Below are 18,928 nucleotides of genomic sequence, written 5' to 3' on the forward strand. Positions count from 1 at the left end.
GGCCGGGCGACGTCTGAGCCGGCATGTTATGCAACTTAGTATCTCTCATGGTATGAGGTAGGCAGTAGCTTGAAGGGTCTTGCCTAAGGACCCAGACTGGATTCGAACCCCGCCCTCTCGGGTGATATACTGATGCCTTATGTATTGAGCTATATATATATATGTACATATATATATATATGTATAGAGAGAGAGAGAGACATACAGTTGTGTTCAAAATAATAGCAGTCCCACGTCACTTGCAAGATAAATCATTATTTTTGTTTGAATTTCAACTTCTACACTGCAGTAAGTTTCTAAAAGGCTTAGTGAAGTTTGAGAAAACTAACAGACCCAACAAGCATTTTGTGCTTGCTGCTGATTCTGTGAAACTCAATCATTTTTTGAAAGAGGTATGTTCAAAAAATAGCAGTGCTGAGTTCAATTAGTGAAGTCATTGATTATGTGAAAAAACATTGGTGTCAAGCAGGTGACCCTTATTTAAGGATCAAGGCAACTGATGCTGCATTTGCTGGATGTGCTTTTGTCCTTGAAAAATGGAGTAACATGGATCGTTCAAAACACTGTTCAGAAGAAGAGCATTCTTTGATCAAAAATTTAATTAAAGAAAGAAAAGCCCATAAAGAAGTGCAAAAGATTATAGGCTGTTCAGCTAAAATGGTATCAAATGCTTTAAAATGGCAGCCAAAACCAGAATGTTGAGGGGGAAAAAAAGAAAACCAGCTATTCGAATGGATCGGAGCAGAACCAAAACGCCAAAGGCTCAGCCAATGATCAGCTCCAGGAGAATCAAAGAAGATCTATAATTGGCTGTGACTACTGTGACAATCAGATGACATCCATGAGAATCCAAGCTGCCAGCAAAAAGCCCTGGCAAAGTCCCATTGTTGAAAAAAAGACGTGCTGAAAGCGGCTACAATTTGCCAAAGAATATATTGACTGGCCTAAAATGAAATGACATAAAATGTTGTGGACTGATGAAAGTAAAATTGTTCTTTTTGGTTCTAAGGGCCACAGACAGTTTGTCAGACGTCCTGCAAACTCTGAATTCAACCCACAGTGAAGACGATTAAGCACGGTGGTTCAAGCATCATGATATGGGGATGTTTTTCATCCCACGGTGTTGGTCCTATTCAATGCATCCCAGAGATCATGGATCTGTTTGAGTTCACCAGAATACTGGAAGAAGTTATGTTTCTGTAAGCTGAAGAGGAAAAACCCTTGAAATGTTTGTTTCAACAAGACAATGACCTCAAACACATCAGCAATCGAACAAAGTCATGGTCCCAGAGAAACAGAATCCATGTAATGGAGTAGCCAGCAAACTCCCCGGACCTTAATCTCAAAGAAAACTTGTGATCTGACTTTTATCATTTGTAGTTAAAACATATGACGTTGTGCTTCAGCATCAAGCCTGCTCAAGTAAGCTAAGATTTAATATACTTAGTATATTTATTTTTCACAAGGGTAGAACTCTATTGACTTAAGATAAAGTTTTATCAACTCTATTTGTTAACCCTTCCACTTACCCTAACCATTACCAGTAGATTACTAACATTCAACGCAAAGTTAATGTGCACTTTGTCCCCAACCTTAAAAACAGTGGTCTTAAGACTTCACAGGTTAAATTATCATACTGGAAATGATCCCCAAACACTTAAGTACAAACAAATGCTGAATACTTTCCCTAACCCTAGTGTTAGTTCTGGTCCAGAAGCCCTTCATGAACAAACAAAAAAACAACAACTTTACGTTAAAGTCTGAGAACATTGATTCTCAGACTTTTAACGTAAAAATAAGGCTGTAGCCTTAAATAGTAATGTTCACGTGTACTGAACTCAACTCTTGTAAAAAGTTACTCATCTCATTTTTGCTGATGACAAATGATAAAACATTACAGACCTAGACTTGAAGGCTTGATAAGAACATCCAGCACATCATAAAAGGGCAGGGGTTTCATCTGTACATCAGGATGGACGGGGGGAATGAGAGGGGCAGGCTGTTGAAGGTTCATGCTGGTTTTGGCACAGTACCACACTGCTGTTTCGCCTGTCAAGAGGCTGAGGTTTATGTTAGAGGGTTGACTCCTGCCAACAGAGAATAGTTGTCAGTACATTTTATTTATAGTCCTCCAAACCAAGGTTACAACCTGCTTAGCTTACAATAGTGAAAAGAGACTACATAAGACAACATTTCACAAATTAAATAAAGATACAAACACTGCAAACCAACGTTCCCTCTAATTTTTCATGTGTCTGGGCATACACACAAGCTTCCTGGGCACACTGAGGACCACTGTGAGCATCATCAGTGTACACGGCGTGGCCACGCACAAGTACCATAAATCTGGGATCATAGAAAGTTGCATGGCTTATTAAAAAATCAAATTACATCAGCAATTTTCATTTGTTTGCTTTTAATTTAAGTGATTTGCTCAATTAAAATAAAAAAAAGAAAACATTGCTGTTCATGAGATGCATGCTATAAGTAAGAGTCCTGCTTCAGCCAGGGTGAGAAATGAGACATTACATCTTTCAGACATAAATGTTCGTTCATATTAAAACATTCACATTTTGCACAATGAATTGTTTTCTGTAGCTTGTGATGCAGTATAAATTCTTGTAAAATATTTAATTACAGTTTTTTTCACGTCTGCCCTTCTCACTTCTCACGTCTTCTCACTTCTTCTCACTTCTCCAGTGGTTGTTCACTTAGCCCAGGTTGATGGTCAGTCTGCTTCTTGCTTTATGTACTTGAATTCAGCATATTGACTGTTAATAGCCTCCATAATCTGTGGGTGGAGGAGAATGGCCTCATACTTCTTTGCCATTGTACAAATGTCTGCTTATCCATTGTCAAAAGTCTGAACTCAACATTTCAGTATCAAATGCAGACCATTCCTTTCATTTGATTTGATTCCATTTGATCTTAGAAGAAGTGCATTTCTTTTTTTTTTTTACTTTGGCTTGGTGAGTGGATGTCCCACGTAGACATGATAAGGTGGATGGCTTTCACGTTTCTTAACTCTACCGCACTATTCTCACCTGCACGGCGCATATGACCAAGGCACGTAACCCACGTACACACAGCCAATCAGCATGCGCTGATTGGCTGCGAAGCGAAAGTGAACCGTATCGTATCATTGGCTGGATTCCTGTCACTCACTGAGTTCGATCGCAAAGTAGTACGGAAAAACTTTTTTATTGGTCCATAGTCAAAACTGATGTCTGAGCTCAATGTCCACTTTACGTTGGACTTTATTTTATGCACTACATAGATTTTCTTGTGCGCTGAGAATATGTGAGCAGTGCGCGATTACGCAGGCGCGCAGCTTAGAGGGAACATTGCTGCAAACCCACAAAATAATATACAAAGAGTTCAATATTTTTAAACAGGTGTTTTAAGATTGCTATATAAATGAAATAGAATTGATTCAAGTAGAAATTATAAAGCATAACAAACTGGTACACACTACCAAAACAGGCTGGAGAGGAAAGAAATTTCTGCCATCACCTAACTAGGTGATGGCAGAAATACTGATGAGATTATTCTTTGTGATCACATTGAACGTTTTTCAGAGCATGAATTAAAGGAATGGTCTGCATTTGATATTGAAGTGTTGAGTTTGACTATGGATAAGCAGACATTTGTACACTGGCAAAGAAGTATGAGGCCATTCTCCTCCACCCACAGATTATGGAGGCCATTAACAGTCAATATGCTGAATTCAAGTACATAAAGCAAGAAGCAGACTGACCATCAACCTGGGCAAAGTGTACAACCACTGGAGAAGTGAGAAGGGCAGACGTAAAAAAAACTGTAGTTAAATATTTTACAAGAATTTATACCGTATCACAAGCTACAGACATATCATTGTGCCAAATGTGAATATTTTAATATGAACAAACAGTTATCTCTCAAAGGTGTAATGTCTCATTTCTCACCCTGGCTAAAGCAGGACTCTTACTTATAACATAGCATGCATCTCATGAGCAGCAAAGTTTTCTCTTTTTATTTTTCATTTTAATTGGGAAAATTACTTAAATTAAAACCAAACAATCAAAATTGCTGATGTAATTTGATTATTTTAATAAGCCATGCAACTTTCTATGATCCCAGTTTTATACTTTTGCGTGGCCACGCCGTGTACACTGATGGTCAGTGTACACAATTAGTGTTCATTGCTGGTGAGGTAAAGAGGAAAGGGGGTCGGGTGAGCATTTGTCTGTCAGTGTATTAGGTTAAATTAGTGGCAAACAAACAAATAATATCAATATTAAACCCTTCTGACACTTTAATTTGACTGCTGTGTCAAACTGACTCAAACAATATCTATTTACTATGAGATGTGTGACGTGGTGCAACTATGAAAAATAACCCATCTTATATTCATCATGGTTATGATGTTTCAACTAGAAAAAGTACTTTGAACAAATTCTTTCTTAAATTTTTAAATTATATATTGGGTCAATTTGACCCGCAGCAAAACAGGGCATTTAAAGTGTCAAATCAAACAATAAAAATCCCAGAGGTTTGCACTGAGTTTGCAAGAGGAGTCAACCGTTGCTGGTCATTTCATTCTTTAGCAACCCTGTAGTCATCCTCTTACTTTCTTGCATCAAAGTTTGCCGTTTCGGGGCTGATTTATAATTGTAGCGTGCTAACGACTGCTTTAGACCCATATAAAAATGCAATAGTTGACATTTCCTTTGTCTACTGCAATAAATGATTCGAGAACTCCACAAACTGAGCTGTACAAATGCAATAGTATAGTCGCCGTAAGATGTTAGAAACGATTTTTAATTCTCATTTAATGCAATCATAAGGGTCTATACTGTTATTTAGAAATGTAAAAAAGCAGTGCATTTTCAAAATATAAAACACAAAGGAGCTGCTTCGTGAAAAGTAAAACTGTTAGCATAAGGCTATTCTTAGAAGTGTTTAAGATCTGTAGTCCATTGAAACTCTATGCTTATAAATGTCCTCCAACTTTTTCAGTTCACCATGTTATATGTTTACAGCTTTTCTACCTTCGCAGCGTCATGAAAAGACAAAATAACTAAGATTACAAAGTCTTTTTGTTTTCGCCTACCTGTGATCCCCCATTTTTTTGCCATTTTGTTTTTCCGGGTCAGTATTTCCGTTATAGCTTAGCTAATTTCCGCATGTGCTAAAAGAAAATACTTCCGGTAGGGTGTTTTTATTTATTTTTCTTTTTATATTTCATTGCAATTGTAAAAAATATTATATAATATAAATACAATCACAAATATACAGATAAAAACAGTTTGGTTCCATTTCACTAAACTCCTTTGACTGATATTTTCTGAAATTAAAAAATGTATCAAATAAATGTATATTTGTGTATCAAACGTGAGGAAAACTGGAGTAATAAATGTGCATTTCCTATTGTGACCTTGAGTACAATCGCCGCTAATATAGAGTGTTAGAAGAACCTTAAATCGTCCTTTTACCAAACCTTTACACAGATATGTTTGTGAGAATTAGTAAAGGCACTGCTTGCAAATTAGATACTTTTCATTTGGTTCATAAATTCACAGATGCCCTGATTTAAGGGCAAGTGTAAACACAAAGAAATTATTTTATGACACAAAATAATAAAACCTTAAACAAAGGTCAAAGCTTCCCCTTGAAATATTTAGTTTGCTGCTTGGGGACAAATAATGAATAAGGAAAAGAAATAAAAACAGCCAAGTGCCCCCCAACAAAAACACACTCACACAAAATCTCTAGAGCAGGTGTGTCAAACTCATTTTCGTTTTGGGCCAAATCAAGACCATGAAGGCTCTTAAAGGGCCGGTTGTGCCAGAATGTGTTGATAAAACCTGTTCACAAACTGTTAATATGTCAATGAATTCTTAAAATTACATAATATTATTGAAGAGCTTTTCAGTCCCTTCAGGAATAAATGCGACTATTTACCCACTGTATAAATCATGGATTATAATCATACATCAACTAAATTCTCAAGAAACTGGAGGGATTGATTGACACAAATTGGCAGTAAACAGATAAGAACTGCATTGATATAATTGATAATATAATATTTTATCACACTTAGTGTTTAGTCTAGTCTGTGGAGGGCCACATAAAAAGCTATGGCGGGCCGGATTTGGCCCCCGGGCCTTGAGTTTGACACATGTGCTCTAGAGAATACCACAAAGAAATGAAACTCCCCTTCCACTAGTTTCTTCAGTCTAATTGAAACAGTCTCTTTAAAATGAGCCGGAGGGCTAAACAACAGAATCCCCCTTTCCTAAAAAATTATTTTAATCAGTAACTACCCAGAATAAATGATCCTAATCTGAAACTAAACTAAACTGAAACGAAGCTACACTGAAACAGTAGCAGGCTAACCTCCTGATAAGTGAAACCAGTCAAATGAAATGATTGATCCCTACAGAACTGCTTTCCAATATTTGGTGGGCGTGGCCTACATTCTCAACAACGCCCTCCAGAATGATTTAAAGAAATCAGCTCAAACCATCCTTGAAAGAGAATCATGAAATCTGGTAACACATGTGTAACTTCTCATGACCTACCAAAAGTTTTTGGATACTGCATCTGATCAGTGTCCAGATTCAGTGTTCCAGCTCTTCTCCAATAGAAGCAATTAAATTATTTGAATCTTTTTCATTGTATTTGGGCCAGCAATTAATTTCTATTAGACAAAATTAAATATTTGGGTTTGTTTAAGCCCTTCAGAACCACAAGCACAAAAAACTGCTGCACGCTCCCGGCTTGTCCACGTTCCCATGTACACATCCACAATAGTGAAGAACAGACTCAGGGAGGAAATTCCAGTTCATGTTTCAGGAGGAACAGTATGTAGGCAGAATATGTAATCCTGCCTGCATATTCACATAATCAACCTTGCAACCTCCAAATTCATATAGCGTAAAGTAACTTAAAATGTGTAGATGAAATTTTAGCAGCACAGCATAGAACATTCTTAATAATTGGTCATTGTGATGACTGAAATTTATTTAATAGTCACATTAATAGTAATATTAAATATTATGATAATTAATGTTACTATAATCATCAGATTATTATTGTTATAATAATATTAGTTATCATAATTAATATCACTGTTAATATATTACTACTATTAATATTAATGAATATTGAATGAGAATGAACCTGAAAAGTACTATATGAATTTTAAATTCATTGTTTAACCTATAGCTAACAGATTTAGTCATTTATCTGGACTCTTTCTAAATCATATACAGTTAATGTCCTTTTTATAATCAAAATATGAATAAATGTTTAGAAATTTACAGATCTGTCTTCTATTTTTCATAAATTTGAAATCTCAAGTCATCCTTTCCACACATACTGCAAAACAATCTTCTAAAATAATAAATAAATATATCACATTGTGGGGCTGCACAGTGGTAGCACTGTTGCCTTGGAGAAGGTCCTGGGTTCGATTCCCGGCCCAGCGTCTTGTGCGTGTGGATTCTCTCCGGATACTCCGGCTTCCTCCCACAGTCCAAAAAAATATGACAGTTAATTGGTCTTTCCCAAATTCTCCCTAATCCTAACTCCCATGGTTGTTTGTCCTGTTTGTTTCTATGTTGCCCTGCGACAGACTGGTGACCTGTCCAGGGTGTACCCAGCCTCTCGCCCGGAACGCATCTGGAGATAGGCACCAGCAACTCCTAAACCCAATAGGGATAAGGGTGAACAGATAATGAATGGATGGATCATATTGTGGTGTAAAAATTGTCTTGAGCAGAATCATCTGCCAGTACAGAAAGAGGATTTTATTTAGATTTCCTAAACATAAAAACAAATAAAAATAGAAAACACAATAATAGGTGCAATTTTGAAATCCTGAAAATTTTATTTCATTGAGAAATGCTGAAAATTCTGTTTTTTCATAATAAAACCTGGAAACAATATTTTGATACACTTTTGCTTATTCCTTTCTTTGAAATGTCTTCTTAATTATTATCAACAATATATAGAAAAAATATTGTGCAAACAAATCAAACTTGAGCAGATTTTAACCCAAATAAATCCTGAGACAGCAGGCAACACAGAGACAGATGGGACAAACAACCATGCACACACACACACCTAAGGAGAATTTAGAGAGGCCAATCAACCTGACAGTTAAGTTTTTGGACTTTGGGAGGAAGTAAGAGTGTGAATTTTTTCTTCCTTCAAATTAAATCTATATATAGCCATTAATGTCTAAACCACCGGCAACAAAAGTGAGTACACACATTAGTGAAAGTTCCGTAAGTGTCAATATTTTGTGTGGACATCTTGAGACATTTTGGATTCAGACACAGATTTGGTGATATGATTACTCTAATAAATACCAATATTAACTGCTGTGTTTATCAGAAGGTACATGCTCTAGATTCAAAGTAGAAAGAGGAATCAGACACGGTTGCCTCTCTTATCATAGTGACAGAATTACGAACAATAACTTAAAAACGCACAGCTTTTAGCAGTTATTGGCAATAAAACAGAATTATCATAAATCAAATCAAAATCAAATCAAATTTTATTTGTATAGCACATTTCAGCAAGGCATTTCAAAGTACTTTACATCATAAACACAAGAACACAAAGTCATGCAACATATAATAGACAATACATTGTTACATATTGCATTTCAAAAACAATTCTAAACAAGTGTGTTTTTAATTGTGATTTAAAAGAAGTCAGGGTTTCCGCTGTTTTACAGTTTTCTGGAAGTTTGTTCCAAATTTTTGGTGCATAGATGCTGAAAGCTGTTTCTCCTCTCTTGGTTCTGGTTCTGGGGATGCAGAGCAGAACCAGAACCAGAACCTGAGAGTCTGGAAGGTTGATACAACAGCAGCAGATCTTTGATGTATTGTGGTGCTAAACCGTTCAGTGATTTATAAACTAACAACAGTATTTTAAAATCTATTCTTTGAGCTACAGGGAGCCAGTGGAGGGACTTTAAGACTGATGTTATGTGGTCTATCTTCCTGGTTCTAGTGAGAACGCGAGCAGCAGCGTTCTGGATCAGCTGCAGCTGACATAAGCCAACACTCTTCTTAAAAACAAAGTACAAAACCTTTTAGCTTTAAAAGAAAGAGTTATTTTCAAAAGCCTCACAGCTGCAGCTGAATATAAATAAGACAGAGGGACAATAAAGCAAAAAAGTACAAAATAATCCAAACTCCAAAGTCCTGGCAGAGCAGAAGACCCTGGTCTTCCTGGGGTCTTCCTGGTCTTTGAAAGCAAAATCAACATTGATTCACTTAGCCAAAAAGGTACTATCACAAAACGTTCTTTCACAAACAAGAAAGCAGGAACATTTCATCAAATCTACTCTTCCTCCTCACCCCTAAGCTATAATGATGTAGATGAGTTGGTAGATATTCTCCATTCTAATTTTTGAGATATCATTGATTCCGTCGTCCCCATCAAAGCAAAGGTTGAGTCTGGGAGGAGCTAGTCTCCATGGAGAAATGCACACGCAGGTAGATCTGCCTTGGGGTTTCCCCAGAAGAGCCGAAAGAAGTGGCTGGGGAGAGGAAAGTCTGGGCCTCCCTTCTGAAGCTGCTACCCCCGCGACCAGACCCCGGATAAGCGGAAGAAAATGGATGGCTGGATCCATCCGTCCGTCCGTCCGTCCATCCATCCATCCATCCATCAATCCATCCATCTCCTAAACTGAACTCTCCAAACACCAAACTAACTGACTCAAACTAAATAAACTATCCAAACTATCAAACCTCTATCCACTCTCTCAACTGACCGCAACTCGCCTACAACAACCCACATTTTGAATGGAGCCTGTGGGGTTTATAAAGCTGTCAAACCCCGCGCCAAAATCTGAACCACTTCCTGAAGCAATCACGTGGTACAGCCAGGCAGTGAGGCTTCGGACGTCATCGTTTTCGGCTCTTCCCCTAAATGAAACAAGCCTCGATACGCGCTTTACGGAAACGTACCCTCCTTTACTCGACACACGCTCCGAAGCCTCGGCACATCCCGTAACATCACTAGTTTCAACCCATTCAGATGTGAAAGTTTCACATCTGTGAATGGGATGTAGATATGCTAAAGTTTGAGTTTCACTGTGACACGTCTCCTCTTTGTTAGGTTCGCTGAGCTCAGGAGGATCATGGACAGCAGTTGGTTCTGCACTGTGACAGACATGGAGAGTCAGGATAGATATGTGTGCTACACCCGCAGGAAGGGAGGAGGAGGAGGACTCTGTATTAAGTGAGTAAGATCATGTGATCTAATCAGCTGTGGATAGAGTGAAGAGTCTGTAGGCTGCAGCAGAAACCTGGATTGGTGATAATGGTCAGTGTCTCTATGTCCTGCAGTGTGACGGACACAGTAGCTGTTTGGAGCACAGACTGCTCTGAGGACGTCCTGAAGCCGCAGGTAGATTCCCGTCCTGTATCTCCTACCAGCTCCCCCCATCTGACTCCACTGTCCCCTCAGGGACACGGGCTGGCCCTGAAATCCACAGAGGATTACATCTTTAGGTTCAGGTGAGGGGTGTGAGTCATAAAAGATTTTAGATTGTGAACCACAAATCTGGAACAAACGTCCAAAAAACCGCAAAGCACCTGAAATACTGAGTTCCTTTAACAAGGCTGAAAAGCCACGTGTTTACAGCTGATTTGTAATAAATGGTGCATGAATGAATTCTACTGTGGATCAAAACTTTTCAGTACATCTCTCTTATTTATTGTATTCTGTTTGGATCATGTAAAGAACATTGAGCTGCCTGCTTGCTGAGACGTGCTGACCTGCCTTCGGTGCATTGCTGTCCCTACAGGACTTCATGCCTCAGTGGGAATGTGAGAGTTGTGGTTCAGCATACCAGGGCAGCTCTTCATGTGGGCTCTTGGCCAGACGGACTCAGTATGACCCTCACCAGGATGGAGGCTCCTCAGGCCACAGAGGAGCTCAAGGAGCTGCTCTTCACCATGGCTGACACACTTGCACAGCTTGACAGTTCGTTTGTCCTCTTCTCCATCCTGTTGCCTCCTAACCAGCTACGAGTCTGCTGCAGCTTGGCTTCCTAACTCTATTGGAATCACAAAATTGAATCTCTGTGCTCGTTGTGATAAGAGAGGGATTCCTGGGAAAGTCTTAGAACCCAACCTTGGTCCACATGGGATCATGTTTTTCAAAGTATCAATCTCGATTACAGAGTTATTTATGATTTTACTAACAGTATTTATTCAGTGTTTGGCCCACTGGGACATAAACAGTTACCTAGTTTTATTTTATTGTTTATATCCAACTTGTTTTTCACCAGGAATATTCCACTGAGATTGAAAATGTCTTCTCCAAGAGAAGACTGGCAACAGCACACAGATCTTAAGTTAGCTCACTGATATTTAAATCAGAGACTTATCACCAGAGCTGTGTTTTTCCAATGTTTCTTGAAATATCATGTCTTGAGAGGAACCAGTGAAAGAATACATATTCCAGAAAAGACAGCTGGATCTAAAACCTGACCACAATGATGAGAAACTGCTCTGGCCCAGATATGATGCGGTTCCGAACCCTGGTGCAGCTGCAACTCTAAGCAGGACACAAACACAAACATGGTATTCAGTAATACGGGTAAAACAGGAAAGAATATTTGAACGGCAAAAGTAGAAATCAGAGCCCTTCTGTCGGTGTTTGGAGTTTCCAAACCTCCTCACTTTGATTTTATCACTTTGTCTTTGCTGATTGTGCTGAGCGATTGATAACATCCCAGCTCCTCTTCTGGAAATGTTTCTGAGTATCAGTTCTTCAGATTTGATGCAGGTTTTTATGGGTTTGTCTTCAGGCGGGAGCTCAGCTGGGAATCCTTTGAAGAGCCTGCAGCGATCCCCAGCAGGTAAGCCTCTGTCCCGTCCCAGGGTACCATTTAGGACAGGGGTAGGCACTCCTGGTCCTCGATTGCCGGTGTCTTACAACTCCTGGTCTAACACACCTGAATCCAATAGCTGAATCACCTCCTAAATGCAGTCAAGTTCTCCAGAGTCCTGCTAATGACCTCATTATTTGACTCAGGTGTGTTGAATTAGAGATGCATCTAAAAGTTGCAGGAGACCCTCGAGGACCAGGAGTGCCCACCCCTGATTCAGGAGGTCAGAAAGGAGAAACACAACTTTTGGATAAAAAAAAAAAATCTATAAACACCACAGACTCTATAATTATAAAACAATGTACAGATACAGAAAGACCACAGAACTGAATTCCAAGCCAGGATCTTCATGAACAGACCAGGGTGTGGGTTCCACTGAGGCCTGTCAGATTAAAAGCATCTTCTGAAAAAAAGTTGGTCAGCAGTAAGAGTGAAGCAGTTAAGGATTATAGGGAGTTTATTTTAATAACTCCATTTGCAAATCTTTCTTAATGGGCCTGTACTTCATGTACAGTATATGATTTATTTTTTATTTTTTGTAACTTGTTGATTGTTGACCAATGAGCAGGTTTTATCTCCAGTGGAGTTGGAAGAGTAATTCTTGATGTTCTGGTGATGTAGTGAGGGATGAAAAAACAATAAATCATGAACATTTGTCATGTGATGAATTAATTGCTTATTGTGAATTTCAATCTAAAAGCTCTCCTTTTTCAGATTTGAAACCCCGACAGCAGCAACAGAACGGCGCTGCGACTGTGACCAAGAGGAGGCTTCCTGGGGCTTCACTGATCAACCCCGGCACTAAGAAGTAATGTTCAGTCTAACATCCCAGCCTGTTAGCTTCTGTCTGTCTGAATCAGCAGCTTCCGTCTTTTTGCAGAAAGGTGCAAGTGACCGGCGTAGCCTTTGATGATGAAGATGAAGTCTGATTTATTTTCATGATTTTTTTTATGTTTTAAAGGTGTCTAAACTTTGAGGGACTTGTCTTTTTAATCACCCAAAGTAGCACTGATATTGTACTTTTATTAAATGTTTTTAATTTGGATTATAATAAACTTTGTCATTATAAAGGACATGAAATAAATATATGGATTATGAGATTAGGTGCCTTCTCTTACAAAAGGTTAATTCATGCAACACACAGTTGCACATGAGCAACATGAGCACTCATACATAATAACATGGGAATTGTGGATCAAGTGCACATGGTCCATTCAGTGGGCAGAAACAGTTCACTTTGTTTATCCTTGCTTTAATTGGAACATGGCATTCTTTTAGTTTTAAATTCTATTCTTTAAGTTCAGAGTGTTGGTGAATGCTGGAATTGTAATGTAAAATGGATTATGCCAAAAAATGAAATAAAAATGAACAAAATTGCTGATGTACATGCACCAAACGAAGGATCATTTGGTGCCATTTGTTAGGATTCATGTCAACATTTCTGTGCTGGATCACTGGTGACTAATAACTTGTGACAAGAAACACAAGTTATTTATCATAATGACTGGAAAAATCTGGAATTGATTTGGTCATTTTCCAGGACTGAATCAGTACAGAAAAATAAAATGACAATAGCAAAATGATTTTATTATATTATGAAGATGTTGTATTCTTAATTCCTTTCCTTCTTCTCTATGACCTTCCCTCTTTCTGTTTTTTTACTTCCTTGTATCTTCTCTTTGTCCTCCCTCTTCTCTCTGTCTTTTGAATCCTCTTTCCATTCCTACTTTTGTTGTCCCTCGTTTGTGTCTTTCTGTGTTCTTTCCTTAATTTCTTTTCATGTCCTTTTTGTTCCCATAAACTTATTTATGGGAAATAAATTAATGGGAAATTTATTTCCCATAAATTCATAGTGAAGTTATTTGCATTTTATGTTAAATGGGCTGTAAAGGCCTCTGAACTCATTTGACTGAAATTTCAAAATGAAAAATACGTGTGGGAATACAGTGACTTGATTCTGACCTCACATATTTATTGGCGAGTTTCTAATGAAGCTAATGAAGAAAATTGACCATGTTGCTGTCTGTGTGATTTTATACTCACAGAAAGCTTTATTGGGAATGTCTGAGCAGTCTGTATATGGAAAGTTATGTTTAAATTTGCTGATATGAAAACAAGACAAAATCAAGAGCCCCAAATGAAAAAGAACCAACATTTCTGAGAGCAAAAGCTTACTTCAGTACTACAAAGCTTAAAGTAAAGCTTAACAACTTTAAGGTCCGGTGGGTGACTGTACCTTTATCTCAGAAATAACTGTTTCCTTATGAAAGTAAAATGCTAACATAAAACACATCACCCAAATGACAACCTGCTGATTCTCATCACCTCCAAATACAAGTTTTGAAGTTCCAGATTTCAAGTAATTTTTTTAAGTTTGCATAAATCTGCTGCTGGTGACATGAATTACTGCCCTGTTAGTCTGAAACAAGTTGCTGCTGATTTGTAGTGCCAGTTAGAAGTAAAGTCTAAATTCATTTCTGATGTCCTGTTACTAGAACTGCATGTAGAAAATGATCTGGTCAATAAATAAACAGATCACTGGTACTTTCAATTTAAGATTTGGTGTTTTGTTCCATGAACTGAAACTAAACCAGTTTGTAATAAAATCATCATAATGACATAATAACTGAACACTCCCAGAAGCGGTGTGTGACTAATTGAAAGTTTCCACTTTAACATCTTCAGCATTTCTAAATGCATGACTATGAAGGTCTCACCACAGAATTTCATTCAATGCTTGGCCCATTCTAGACTTTGAATGGGCCAGATGGACTCAAACACTTTTGAGTTTTCTTTGTCGTCTGTAACCATTCTACTGTGTTTACAATCACTGTGCCAGCAGTGATTGATCTCTGGTCTCATCTGCTCTTCATACAGTCCAGAAGACTTTGGATTTATTCAACTGTAGTTTTGGATCAATATTTCTAATTGTCTTTTTATGAACTTTAACCTTTAACTGAAGTCTGAGGAGTCTGAGGTGGGCCTTTTCTTTTGGGGTTGGCAGGTTTCCTACCTGAACTTTCTTTATCACATTAATGAACTTCAGATTGTTTGGAAATGATCAGATTGATCTCAAGTGAATGCTGTTTCTTCTACCTAGTGAATTAATGGACATCTTATTCTTCCTTGCATATGGTTCCTATGGCAGCAGTGAGGATCGATCTCCACACCACTTCTGTAATTAGACTTAATTATGGTAAAACTGATTACTATAGTTATATGTTGGCATTCAAAAAAATGAAGAACTAAACTGATCTTTGATTCTTTCCATCAATTTAACAGGAAAAAGTTCAGAGCTTTTTCCTGTTAAAAAAAAGTTCAGACAGGTGATCAGACCCAGATGTGGTCTTTTCAGTCAGATTTTACAGTAAAATGAATACAAGCTGACAATGCCCCTGTCTACTTAAATACCTTCAGACAAAAAAAAAAATAATCAAAAGGTTTCAAGTTCAACAATCACATCAGAAAAATACCAGTACTTAAATATTAAAACCAAAATCAGGGACTGTAAAGGTTTGTGAAAGGATGAATGAAATAATTCTGAACAGAGGAATCACTACTTGATTTTACAAAACTAATGAAAAAAGTTGTTTAAATCCACATGCTAGCAAATAATCTAACTTCTGCTTTCTGGAAATATGCTTCTTTTTTCTGTCTTTTGCACGTTTATATAAAATACATCACAGAAATCTTGCAATTAATAAACATTAAGCTGAACTTGTTCCAGGAGTAAATATTGTGGACTCAGTTGGGTTTATTGTTACAGTGATGGTAGCGCGGTCGTCATCTCTCCAGGTCGATGCAGTAACTGTTAACTTACTATACACACTGTCAGCACTATAACAGAAAACTGATAGTCCACAAAACCATTATGTGTCTACAGCACAAAGGAAAATATTTGTTTGACACAGAAGAAGATGAGAGCAGTGTGCCACCGTCAGGACAATAATCAAGCTTTGTGCACGGCCTCTAGGTGACTGACATCAAAAAGCGTCTCCATGTAAGATCTGCTGTTCTTACAATATCCAAAATAAATCATTCTTCCTGCCACAGAAAAATAGACTATTACATTCTTATCATGACTGCATGCTCTCAAGACAAGCTGAGATTGGTGCGAGGGTTCCACTCTGGTCAAAGTAAGCTGCAGAACCATCCATCCAGTTGTAGCTGCTCGTCAGCCACTCATACATTCAGGAGAGCTGTGGGTGGAGTGACCCTTCCTCCTGCTCCTGTAGCTCAGTCTGCAGCCCCCGCTGTCCCATCCAGCAGGCTGCAGAGGTCCAAACGTCCCCCGGAGTCAGAGGTCACTCTGAGCCTTTGAGGTCCAAAAGAATGGGATCAGTTCAGTTTCTGCTCCTAAGGTTTTCTGTTTTAACAGAGGGTGTCTGTGTTGAAGGAGAGCTGCACCTGCCACACACGCACACACACACACACACACACACACACACACACACCCACACACACACACACACACACACACACACGCAAACACCCCCCCCCCCCACACACACACACACACAAAAGGAAGGTTGGTTTTTCAGTGCTTTCCAGCTGCATGTCTATCACCCCCCGTTCTCCCTTGGGCCTCGGAGAAGCTTTCATATTTAAAAGAAGTTGCTGGGAGCCATGCAAGTACAAATCAACTCTTGATCACTGGCATTTCTGTTGCAGCTCACCCATTTTACCTTCTGTGCACCAACAAGGTCTGTTTTCCAGTTCGAGGACCAAAACCCCTCAGTTTTATTACCTTGAGAAATAATGAGGTTTGTTTAGGCATAAAAGATAGAAACGTTTATATCTTTTGTACACTTCTGGGTTAATTTTTGCTCTTACAGTGTGTTGTTTTTTCAGCAAATGGCATCTTTTCTAGTTTGTGTTCTCTAGTTAACAGTCAATAACTAAATTAGATGATTATTTCAATAATGGATTAATCACAGTACAGTAGCGCCTGCAGCTGTTCACACTGTGTGTACAGAGATTTTCCTTTAAGTTATCATCTGACCCTCTTTACTATTAACTCAATTGTATAGAAAAAAAAGATCTTTTGTGTCTAAACTAAATATCTTATACGTAGAGCACATCAGTAGTTATCAGACTACAAGCACAATCCATTAACCCTGCTCTAGAGCCACATACTCACTCACATAAAAAACGTCTTTGACACAAATAAAGGTTTCATCACAAGTTTTCAGTCAACCCAGCTACATATTTCTTCAGTAATTTTTCCATCTGTAATATCTGGATACTACAGATATGCATGGATAGTATATTTGTTATTTGACAGATATGGTCTGTAGCCCAAATATACTGTATGATGTGTTTGCAGTCTCATTTCCCTCTAAAATTTACAACACTGATAAATATCCCTGATGCATCAAAAATTGCTTTGATTAAACACACAGTGAAATAATCAGTTCATTATTGCCCAATAATTAATGAATGTCATTTATTTGCGATACGTAGTGCCACAAGCTGCTGAGATATTTGGACCACTGAGAGCTTCATGAACCATGTGACAGAATGCCGAGTTCAAAGAGCCTCGTAACTCTCTATGCCACTGGTTTGACATTTGTGTCTAAAATCAGCTGTGGAAAAGGTACAAATTCAGTTTGTAGTGCACATGGACAGGATGCCAGGGTGAACAGTCATATTGAATAAATCACAATCTACGTCCTGATGAGGCTGGTTTATCAGTAACTTTTTAAAATAATCTGTAATCAGGTACTTTTAAAAATAGCAATTTTTTATTTGTCTGATGTAAATAATAAATGTAATTATTTCATTAGCTGGAAGTATTTGCGTATGATAACTGCGGCTCAAAGGAAAGCTCTCCAAAGGGTTGTGAAAATAGCCCAAAAAAATCATTGATTTCCCTCTCCCCTCTTTGGAAGATTTGTACAGCAACCGCTGTCTAAAAAAAGCACAACACATCATAAAGGACACTTCCCACCCCGGAAACTCTCTTTTTACACTTCTGCCTTCAGGCAGACGATACAGAACAATCAGAAGAACAAGAACCAACCATCATAGAGACAGTTTTTACCCGAAAGCAATAACAAAACTAAATGCAATAAAAAAATAACTATCAATTATCATGAGTGATGTATATCAGCTATTTATGTATTTTTTATATCGTGTGTAAATTGTGAGATAGTTTGTTCAGCGTATGCACTGACTGATAGCACTTTTTTAAAATTTTGTTGTTCTTGTGGCATTGACAATAAAGACTTTTATCTTATCTTAAGTGGAAAATCATTATAATTAACAGAAATAAACTGAAAAACAGCCATCTGTGAGTAATTATTAATATATTTCACTTCGTCATAAAGTTCCTGAAATAAATAGACTTTTCATGAATATTCAGTGAACAGATGGTGAGGTGGTGTTGGCCTCCTCAGCTCATAATCTTCATCTGTTTGTCCTGTGAAATGCCTGGAGATAAACTGATGTCACCTGCTGCTCTACAGACAAACTGAGCCCAACTGGACAAAGAAGGGATGTAAATAACCTGTTGTTGGGTTTTTATATATCTGAAATATTACTCACCCTTTCCTCTTCAAAACTGATGAGTCCTTCATCATCATCACTTTCCAGCTCCTCTGAAGCCTCACTGATCAGAGCATTCAACTCCGTGTTAGCAGGCTGGACTTTCAGGAAACTGAAGATGCGCTGCAAAGAGGACTGCCCGCCACCAGGGGGCAGAACCTCCTGCTGCTCCAGGTTGTCGCTCTGCTTCTTGGCAAAGTTAACAAACACCTGGACAGGAAGAAAGCAGCAGTTAATTCAGCTGCCCTCATTAAACTATGGATGCAATCTGAGGGGACGCACATTGTCCAGGGTAGTCTGACTGACGGAGTAGTCCTCAATGCCCAGGACCTCCACCACTTGCTCCATCTTACTGAACACCTGGGCCAAGGAGATGCGCTCAGATTTGAGCTGGTACTGGACCTTTGTGTGGTGACGCTCCTGGGAAGATGGCAGCAGATTAAAGGAAGCACCTGTACCGGTTTAGGAGTCAGATGTTCTGGT

At 38.4% G+C, this 18,928-nt stretch overlaps 3 protein-coding genes across 10 annotated transcripts in view; 1 reads left to right on the forward strand and 2 right to left on the reverse strand.

The window, feature by feature from the left end:
• pias2 (protein inhibitor of activated STAT, 2) overlaps nt 1–5,165 on the reverse strand; it is a 47,851-nt gene extending 42,686 nt beyond the window's left edge. For 2 of the 3 annotated variants that reach the window (XM_055024916.1, XM_055024915.1), the window contains exons 1-2: nt 5,093–5,165; nt 1,903–2,087 (exon numbers count right to left, since the gene is read on the reverse strand). In XM_055024916.1, the coding sequence (XP_054880891.1) occupies nt 1,903–2,087; nt 5,093–5,106 (199 nt within the window). In that variant the 5' untranslated portion in view covers nt 5,107–5,165. Of the gene's footprint in view, nt 1–1,902; nt 2,088–5,092 lie in introns of those variants that run through there. The other variant, XM_055024917.1, reaches the window with a different exon arrangement.
• The window catches only part of paxx (PAXX non-homologous end joining factor), a 30,845-nt gene extending 17,045 nt beyond the window's left edge, over nt 1–13,800 (forward strand). Inside the window, exons 1-7 of one of the 3 annotated variants that reach the window (XM_055024920.1) lie at nt 9,932–10,242; nt 10,350–10,410; nt 10,471–10,520; nt 10,811–10,989; nt 11,819–11,869; nt 12,614–12,707; nt 12,780–13,800. In XM_055024920.1, coding sequence (XP_054880895.1) covers nt 10,142–10,242; nt 10,350–10,410; nt 10,471–10,520; nt 10,811–10,989; nt 11,819–11,869; nt 12,614–12,707; nt 12,780–12,828 — 585 coding nt within the window. In that variant the 5' untranslated portion in view covers nt 9,932–10,141 and the 3' untranslated portion in view covers nt 12,829–13,800. Of the gene's footprint in view, nt 1–9,931; nt 10,243–10,349; nt 10,521–10,810; nt 10,990–11,818; nt 11,870–12,613; nt 12,708–12,779 lie in introns of those variants that run through there. The other 2 variants (XM_055024919.1, XM_055024918.1) reach the window with 2 other exon arrangements.
• Nucleotides 13,801–13,919: 119 nt separating this feature from the next.
• abca2 (ATP-binding cassette, sub-family A (ABC1), member 2) overlaps nt 13,920–18,928 on the reverse strand; it is a 125,891-nt gene continuing 120,882 nt past the window's right edge. For 3 of the 4 annotated variants that reach the window (XM_055024905.1, XM_055024906.1, XM_055024904.1), the window contains 3 exons: nt 18,728–18,865; nt 18,446–18,655; nt 13,920–16,306 (listed from right to left, as the gene is read on the reverse strand). In XM_055024905.1, coding sequence (XP_054880880.1) covers nt 16,271–16,306; nt 18,446–18,655; nt 18,728–18,865 — 384 coding nt within the window. In that variant the 3' untranslated portion in view covers nt 13,920–16,270. The remainder of the gene's footprint in view (nt 16,307–18,445; nt 18,656–18,727; nt 18,866–18,928) is intronic. The other variant, XM_055024907.1, reaches the window with a different exon arrangement.

Source organism: Poeciliopsis prolifica, unplaced genomic scaffold, assembly GCF_027474105.1.
Source record: "Poeciliopsis prolifica strain line A6 unplaced genomic scaffold, Auburn_PproV2 SCAFFOLD133, whole genome shotgun sequence".
NCBI lineage: Eukaryota > Metazoa > Chordata > Actinopteri > Cyprinodontiformes > Poeciliidae > Poeciliopsis > Poeciliopsis prolifica.